The sequence below is a fragment of the Anabrus simplex genome, chromosome 1, assembly GCF_040414725.1.
Source record: "Anabrus simplex isolate iqAnaSimp1 chromosome 1, ASM4041472v1, whole genome shotgun sequence".
In the NCBI taxonomy this organism is placed as follows: Eukaryota; Metazoa; Arthropoda; class Insecta; order Orthoptera; family Tettigoniidae; genus Anabrus; species Anabrus simplex.
In genome coordinates, this window is record NC_090265.1 from 1,517,626,453 (window position 1) to 1,517,636,167 (window position 9,715).

Below are 9,715 nucleotides of genomic sequence, written 5' to 3' on the forward strand. Positions count from 1 at the left end.
TCAGATAAACACTTACTGACGAGATTTGATATGTGAGGAACCAATAACTTTCTCATACTTCCACTGGCAAGTGGAAAATCTCCCTGAGCCTTTTTGTAAGCCTTAATTATACCATCGGGACTGAGGATCTGTACTTGAATTTTTCCTACTCGTGCATTCATTATGCTATCCAAGACTACCTGATAGTGTTCATGCAGCTAAAACACATACCTTGTAATTCAATCAGGTGCTTATTTAATGTTATCTGCAATTCAGACTGTCAGAACACTTCCGAAATCTGTAAGGTTTCATTCTGTTTGTACTGTTTAAGCTGCTCAAAATTTTCACTTAATTTTATCTCATTTGTGGTAATATCATACAGGGTACTATTAATAGACTGAAGGGTGGACTTCACCACTATTATTTGCTCCTTTGTTCATTTAATTAAGGATAACTGCTCCTGCTCTAATTAATTAATTTTACTCTGATAAAAACCAGCACCATCCTGATCGAGGGTGCCAAACAGTGTCAGTTACGGTATCTACTATGTTCATTAGCCCTCTTATGTTTCATTTGCCTTTGGGTTAGCGTGCTGGCCTTTAGTCACAGGGGTCCCGGAAGGGTCGGGAATTTTAACCATCATTGGTTAATTTTTCTGGCTTGGGGGCTGGGTGTATGTGTCGTCTACATCACAATTTCATCCTCATCACAACGCGCAGGTCGCCTACGGGAATCAAATCAAAAGACCTGCACCTGGCGAGCCGAACATGTCCTCGACACTCCCGGCACTAAAAGCCATACGCCATTTCTTACGGGCTAAAATATACAGTACATAGTTTAGTGGAGAAATTGGCACGTCTTGAGGGTGCAAGATTTCTTACCAAGAAATGACTGGACACTTCAAGCAATTCGTGCTGCATGAGGCGTGGTTGCCTCGTAGCACAGCCCCTACTGAACTCTACTGGAGACTAGATTTGTTGTCAGAGGTGAATGTTCCTGACTCACCCAGGCTCTAGCTGGTGCTTGTCCCTTATACAGGGAATCCATTGGTCGCCTGCTATGACCAGTTGGACGAGCCGTGGTGTTACTCTGCGTGTATTCTCGTATTCCTTATCTCTTTACCTTATTGTGTCTCGTGTTGAAAATGAAAACCTACAACCTGTTTTCCAGTCATTGACCGGGTCAGGGATGTAATGAATGAATCATATATAGGCTGTTATTACAATGGGGTCGCCACTCCCAAGGTGATTTATTAATGAGTGATAAATGCTATGAAATGATAATGGAGAGTGTTGCTGGAATGAAAGATGACAGGGAAAACCGGAGTACCCGGAGAAATGTGTCTTGTGTTGTCCGTGTAATACCCGGACACCACACAGGGTTTTTCTCCTGTCTTTTATTATCAGCACTCAATTGTTCCCTTGTGTTTTAAGGGAATTACTGTGTAACTGACCGTATTTTTTGGTTTTTCAACACTTATCTGTGATTGTATTTATTCACAGTTTCTTGCCCTTCATGCTGGCTAAGTTAGATGCGATTTCATTAGGTACAATGCTTATTCAGTAAGACACTAAGTTATGTGTTAGCAACTCCTTATTAATCCTAGGCCTTCTACCTTCATTACGTGAGCGAACCTTGTGCTCAGCTCCAGACCGCGTGGGTCAAATCTTGGCGAGGGTTGATATCTAGACTCTCAGCCTCGCCACTGTAGTCTCTATCTGCGATTTCCTAGTTAATGTACAATTTTAACATATTCTTGTGGACTCTAGTTTGCTTTCACCATTTACTTAACTGAAGTGTGCAGTTCCCACCATAATTCTGTAAGGACCTTGATACGGAGGAGATAACTTTGATTTGCTATTCCCTCGTCTTATGGCACCATTTTGGAGTGATACTAAGTCTCCTACCTTGAAGGAAACTTCATGTTGTGTGGCATCATACCGTTCTTCTCTTTCTCTTTACTCTTCACTAGGGTCTTTCTAGCTATTTCGAACTCTCCTGGAGTTGCTGAGTTAATTCCTCTACCACATTCTGATACTCATTGTAATTTTGTTTGGGCTTCTTCTGAAGTACTCCTGGAATATTGGCCTTTCTCCCGAATATCAGCTCGAACAGTGTGTACCTGGTACTTGTATGTTTGGTAGTTTTATACACAAACATAGCCATTGGAAGCTACTCGTCCCAGTCGTTCTGAGAACTACACACATAATGTCTCAGAAACTCACCTAGAGCTCTATATTACCTTTCTAGGCTTCCATTTGATTGTGGGCAGAAGGCGGCTGTGTATACCTTCTTAATTTGTAATGTTCGACACAGTCTCTTAAACATATCCACCATGAAGTTCGCACCTTGATCTATCAAGATCATTCCAGGTGTACCGAAGATGCTCATTATATTATTGATCAGTCTCCGTGCTTTGATCTGGCATTGCATTCATGACCAGGTACTTTGATAACTTGTCCTGGCGGGTAAGTATATATCGATTCCCAGCCTCAGTTAAATCCACGGTGCCTACGATATCTAATGTGACCTTGTCAAACACCGTGACTGGTGTGTCCGTGATTACCATCAGTGCCTTTACTTCTGGCCCGGTAATCTTATTCTTCTGACAAGAAGGACATGAACAAATATAATTTTCTCTGTCCTTATGCATCCCATCCCATTGGATGTAGTCCTTTACTCTAACAAATGTCCTAGCAATGCCCTGGTGACCTTCAACCAGCAAAGCATGTGCTTCTTCAGTTATGTCCAACTTTTCCTGCTATATTAGCTCGGACTTCTGTTTATCTGTAGCGGGCGCACCTGTGTCCTCCTCAGGCTCTGTCACCTCTACCAAAGCATCCTTAGATTCAGAGCTGAGTCCATCTGTCTGTGTACGTTCACCATTCGACCTTGTGTTAGGGGTCGATGTCTTATTATTACTTCATTCCCCATTACCTGCTGTGTCTGCCTCTTGGCCTCCAGAGCTAACTACTCTCACCTCCTGCTCAGCTGAGGTAGGTATTCTACTCAGGGCATTTGCGTTACAGTTACGCTTGCCCTCTTTGTATACGATATCAAAATTGTATTTAGCTAACTTGAGCCTAAATTTTAACAATCTAGAGGATAGGTCTTGTACACTAAAGACCAATAGTTTATGGTCGGTCACCACTGTGAAATGGTGTCCAAACAGGTATGGACGGAAGTATTTCACACCAAACACTATGGCCAATGCTGCCCTCTCAGTGGTACTGTAATTTATTTCGGCCTTATTTAACATTCTACTGGCATAGGCCAGAGGCAAATCCTTGCCTAATGGACCTTGTGACAAGATAGCACCCCTAGTGCTTCTCCACTTGCATCTGTGGTGAAAATGAGCGGTTACTCAAAATTCGGATATTGTAAGACTGGTTTTTCAATGAGCTTCTGCTTTAGTACCTGGAATGGATGCTCCTGCTGTTCTGTCCACACATAGGGTATGTCCTTCTTTAGGAGTTTGTACAGTGGCTTCGCTACTTTACTGCAGTTAGGTATGAACCTGGGGTAATAGACTGATAACCCTAAAAATTATTTCAACTGTTTTGTGGTAGTTGGTTGCAGAAAATCCTTCACTGCTTGGGTTTTTCCTTTCATCAGGCTGGACACCGTCCTTCATAATGACGTGTCCCAGTTCCCAAAAATTCGCACTTATCTGGCCCTAGTTTTAGGTTGGCTTCTCTTAGCCTTTGAAATACGTCTCGAAGCTTCCGATTATGGTCCTCTATTTAGCTGCCATGGACTATGACGTCATCTAAATAGCACAAACATTTTATACTCTCTAGTGCTGTCAATACGGTTTTCATTAACCATGTAGATGTCGCTGGGGCATCTTTTAAACCCGTCTGCATCCGCAAATACTCGTAATGCCTGCCTAGCACAGAAAATACTGTTTTTTCTCTGTCCTCTGGCTTCAACATGACCTGATGATAGCCACGGGCCAGATCCATGGTAGAAAAATATTGTGCCTTCTCTAAGGCATCTAGTCATTCTGTAATTAACGGAAGCGGATACACCGTACAGATCGTAATGCAGCTCAAATCGTGAAAATCAACTACAAGCCTATAGTTTGCTTCCCAGAGGCATCTATTTTCTTTGGGATTAGGAGAATAGGCGAGGACCATGGAGAGGTCGAAGGTGCTATAATTTAATTGTTTAGCATCTTGTCAATCTGCCTACCCATTTCCTCCTTTTGGGCTTCGGGTAACCTATATTGCCTTAAGTGTATGGGAGGCTGGTCAGCAGGTATTGGGATGGCATGTTGTAGCACATCTGTTTGTGTCAAATTACCACCTTCCAAGTAAAATACATCTTGGTAGGCGGTACACACTGCATATATTTCTTCGCAGTCCTTGGCTGCTAAATGATCCAAACATAACTGTTCTTGCAGTCTCTGAGCTCTGGACTTATTAATGGGAGAGCTGGTCTCCATGCGCTCACTGTTATTATTATTATTATTATTATTATTATTATTATTATTATTATTATTATTATTATTATTATTATTATTATTATTATTATTATTATTATTATTATTATTATTATTACTACTACTCTCGGGGTGCCCTTGTGTTCCACCACTTTCTCTAGATAAGGCAGCTTTCTCGACCTTATTTACCACAGTGAGTGATTCAGCTGTCTCAACGATTACAGTAAGGAGCTCTATCACTGGACTTTGCAATCACTAGGTCTTATCAGTACTGTTCAACATACTGACAATAGCCATGTAATCTTTTGACTTGGTTAGGCACTCGGCTAAGTAAACGCCTGGTTTTATTTCCTGCCTCTCAATCAGGCCTTTGGCATTATTCCTATCTACTTCAATAGCCACTATTTTTTCTGTTTGGGGTTCAAGAGTGACGCACACAGAGATTCCCGTGCACCAAAAGGGTATTTCTTTCCTGATATTAGCGCATAGCCTTCCTGATAGTTTAACACACTATTATGCACAACGTCTTTCCCAACGATCCCATTTTGTCTCAGGTTGAAATCATAACCTACCAGATGGAACCCTAGGATTTTTCCTCCTATTGGGATTCGAACTTCTCCTTTCGTGAGTACCGCGTCTCCACTGATACCTCTCACCTGGAGGGTCTCCTTTCGATTCACGAAAATATCTTTCGGTGCACACTTTTCTTTAAGAAGGGATACGTCACTTCCTGTGTCTATTAAAAATCTAACAGGATCCCTTTTTCTGGCTGCGGGACTTGATACCTTCAGGGGTTTCACAGCTGTCCTTCGCTCATGACCCCTTGTTAGTTTAACGCGTCCTGTGATTTGAACCAACAACCTTTGCTTTGGTGAGACCATCCCTCGCATATATCACACCATAATTTGCGGCTGTGGTTGCGCGTAGAGTCCTTCTCTACATGTTGGTCCCTTGCCTTTGGACTACCCTGTCCGTCTCTGCTATTTTGTTGTACAAGCCCCCCTCTACGCTCTGGCTCTTTCGTTGAGAGCTAGCTGAGGCATTTCGGCTAAGATTTTTTTTTTGTTATGTGCTTTACGTCGCACCGACATAGATAGATCTTATGGCAACGATGGGACAGGGAAGGGCTAGGAGTGAATTAAGGCACAGCCCCAGCATTTGCCTGGTGTGAAAATGGGAAACCACGGGAAACCATCTTCAGGGTTGCCGACAGTGGGGTTCGAACCCACGATCTCCCGAACACTGAATACTGGCCGCAATTAAGCGGCTGCAGCTATCGAGCTCAGTTGGCTAAGATTAGCGGTACACTGCCACCATAAATGACCCTGCCTTCCACAGGCATAACACTGCTTGTGTGTACGTCCACAGTCCCTCGTATTTTGACCATTACGTTGTGGACACTCGGGTCTCTTGTGACCCACTTCGTTACATTCTTAGCATCTAATCACCAATTGAGACCGCCCTTTATGGTACTTCGTTTCCTGCGTATGCTGGGATCGTGCCTTAGGCAGCGTCTTTGTGAACCTAACTATTTTTATTTCTTTATCTGCAGGTTTCTCTTTGTCTTTCAACTTTTTCCTGCACTCCCGTTCCTTATGGCCTAACTTTTTACAATATGTGCACTTGGTCACTTGGCTGATCGCATTCCCTTGTGACGTGCACTCCTGCTTGCATTTGAACCAGGTCACTAAGACGTTTCGAGTTTTGTGCTATTTATTGCCTCATGCCTGACATCGTCCTGTTTTCTCTTTGGTTGACACTACCTGCCAACCTTACCTGCAAGGGGTTCTGGATGGGTGCGATTTATACAACGCTTCACATTCTTCCTGGAAGAGCAACAATGCTTCCTCTTGCCTAGCGGTGCCTACAGCCTCTTCAAATGTTCTCGGATTCCTATCCTGCACCTTGTTTTGAATTCTCCTATTTTGGGGTCCTTGAGCGAACCTGGCTATCGCTATTTTCACTATCAGTCGGTGCTGATATTAATGGCCTTCTATCAGTTCTTCCTTTAATATCGCATTTCTGAACATGACCGTGATTTCCTCCACCTCATGTGCCCATTCTGCTACAGTGTCCCTAGCCCCTTTTTTGGACTGGAATAATTTACACGAGGATAGCTCAAATGTGCCCTGCTTGCCATAATATTCCCAAAGATCACCTTTCGCATGCCTCCAGTCTACAATATCACCCCTTGATAGCAACTTCTCATGAGCTGGGCCCATTATTTTCGTTAAAATATACTTAAAGAATAGCATCTTTTCATTGGGCCGTCATGCAATGTACGGCTTCTACGTTTGCGATAAATTCACAATACGTGCACATGGGCACTTGGCTGATCACATTCCCTTGCGATGTGCACTTCTGCTTGCATTTGAACCAGGTCACTAAAACGTTGCCATCAAATTCGTGACCTATTAACTTATGACCTTCTGCAGCTGATATGTACAAACGTTCCTCTGCCTGCACACTACTCATATCAGATCCTGAGTCACTCACGTTGTCTACCATATTACCCATATTGCTAGATTCTGCCATGGTAGTGGAAAAAGTTATAGGCAGTCACACTTAATTGCTGATTTGCATTGATGCTAGGCTGGTTCCTTGGTCCTTGGTCGGTTGTCTGGTGCGCTCCGGTTCTGCTGGCTCGTGAACCCAATTAGCACTGCCGGTGGCTCCAAGTAGCCTACGCAGTGCCCTCCGTGGTCTGCACTAGCCATACGTCTTGGTAGGTGTGCTATTTACCAACTGATAAACCCAATTTAGCACACTGGGGCGAAATGCTGGCAATTAGGAATGAGTTAGCTGGAAAATTTATAATGTCCAATAATGGACCAACTATATTGGTATTATAAATTTACTCATTTGGGAAAAATATTTCAGGTCCCCTATGCGAATCAACATCTATATCATAAGTGGTATGTTCCGAGCTGTCAGCGGAGAGATGGCGTGGAATGACATTAGTAGACGAATAAGGTTTTTTTTTTTCTATTTGCTTTACGTCGCATCAACACAGATAGGTCTTATGGCGACGATGGGATAGGAAAGGACTAGGAATGGGAAGGAAGCAGCCGTGGCCTTAATTACGGTACAGCCCCAGCATTTGCCTGGTGTGAAAATGGGAAACCGTGGAAAACCATATTCAGGGCTGCCGACAGTGGGGTTCGAACCCACTATCTCCCGATTACTGGATACTGGTTGCACTTAAGCAACTGCAGCTATCGAGCTCGGTACGAATAAGTTTGAATGGTGTCTTTAAAAGTAGGAAAGATCACAATATGAAGATAAATTTGGAATTCAAGAGGACAAATTGGAGCAAATATTAATTTATAGGAAGGGGAGTTAGGGAATGGAATAACCTACCAAGGAAGATGTTCAATAAATTTCCATTTCCTTTGAAATCATTTAAGAAAAGGCTAGGAAAACAACAGATAGGGAAGCTGCCACCTGGGTTACTGCCCTAAATGCAGATCAGGATTGTTCAATTGATTGATTGATTGATTGATGGATTGATTGATTGATTGATTGATTGATTGATCGATCGATCGATCGATCGATCGATCGATCGATCCGTCCATCCGTCCATCCATCCATCCATCCATCCATCCATCCATCCATCCATCCATCCATCCATCCATCCATCCATCCATCCATCCATCCATCCATCCAGGCAGACTACATATGAACTATAAAGTATTGCAAACCATGGGGTTAGACAATTAGCAGTAAACTGATACTGTATTCTCCCACAACAAAGTTTGCACCAATAATAGATTGTAAAACAAAGGACTTTCTTCTGGTCACTGTAAAGGAGAGAAACAATTACTGTTACCAGCTTGCTGACTGGTCCAGGATACATGAGGATTAACATATGTCATCTTACCATATGAAAGGGAACAGTGATTAAGATTTAGCTTTTCCAGACAGAATATAAGTACAAAATTCTCTGTTACCTTTTGATTTTTAGTAAAAGTATGATTCATGTTCAAGTCTTCAGTCAATTGCAAGAAAATATTGCTGATACTGTTGTTCTAAGAGGGGCTGCCTGGCGAAGGCAGTAAAGGCGTGCTCGGTTCGCCCGGTAGGACGTGGGTTCGAATCCCCGTCAGGAAGTCGTAAAATTTAAGAAACAAGATTTCCACTTCCGGAGGTGCATATGGCCCTGAGGTTCACTCAACCAACACCAAAAATGAGTACCAGGTTAATTCCTGGGGCCAAAGGCAGCCGGGCGTAGAGCTAACCACTCTACCCCATCACGTGCCGCAGTTAGCAATGGTGGAAGCCTTTACCTTCCACTCCTCCAAGGGCCTTCGTGGCCTGTACAGAGGTGACTTTGTCTTTGTCTTTTATTGTTCTAACAAATTTGTACCTATCTTTCTGTAGTATGGAATCATACAAAACTACCCTGTTAAAAGCTAACATACAGATTAAACTGTTAGTGTCATCTGCCAACTTCGATGCAAAATTTATGCCCTCATTTAGTCTTACCCCTGCATGTTTGTCTGCATGGATGAATAACCATCACATGTGTTTGATGAACTGAAGCATTCCTAGCGCATATTGTTATTAAGTACCAAAACCTGAGACAGTGAACAAGAAAAGGGGCTTGCATATGTATAACAAGGAAACCTGTATTCAAGTTATAATCATAATAATGTTAGATGCATTCTTTAATATTATTTTATACTAATATTGTTTTCTTTGTTTAGTGAAGAAACTGGCAGTAGTCAACCTTTTGGTCCGTTCTCTGGCCAGATCATGTCTACTGTGAAGGATGCGTGTCGGAGAGCATTCCAGGCTCAGCCTCAAAGGCTTATGGCTGCCATGTACAGCTGCAGCATACAAGTCAATGCTGATATGTTGGGTGAGTACATCCAACTTACTGATACCAACTTTTTTATAATGGCTAAAAGTCCATTTTCTTTCCAGTGCCTAATGATAAAATAGTTGTTAAATTACATCGAACTGTGGTGGTCTGCCAGCCATAACACAGGTTTTACACTTGGAAGCAAATACAGTATTAAATCTGTATGTTTTACAATTTTGTGATCCAGTAAGTTCACTCTTCAAGAAGCAGGATTCTCATTAAGTATAAAAGTTTTGTTTGTGTTCTCTGCTTATATGCACTTGATTTGGCATTCTGGAATTAGATGCCTCTTCTCTTTCATAGTTCGTATCCACTTGCTCCAGTAAGGATAACATACTGAAGATATGAAACTACTGAATCATATCAAACCAACATCTAGTATCTCATTTGTTTTGTTATAGTACTAACCACAGATATTCGTGGTAAAA

The 9,715-nt window shown here is 42.4% G+C and overlaps 1 protein-coding gene across 1 annotated transcript in view; it reads left to right on the plus strand.

The window, feature by feature from the left end:
- The window catches only part of LOC136861636 (elongation factor-like GTPase 1), a 279,187-nt gene extending 269,779 nt beyond the window's left edge, over nt 1–9,408 (plus strand). The window contains exons 16-17 of the mRNA XM_067138835.2: nt 9,130–9,284; nt 9,350–9,408. Of these exons, the coding sequence (XP_066994936.2) occupies nt 9,130–9,284; nt 9,350–9,408 (214 nt within the window). The remainder of the gene's footprint in view (nt 1–9,129; nt 9,285–9,349) is intronic.
- Nucleotides 9,409–9,715: the final 307 nt, after the last annotated feature.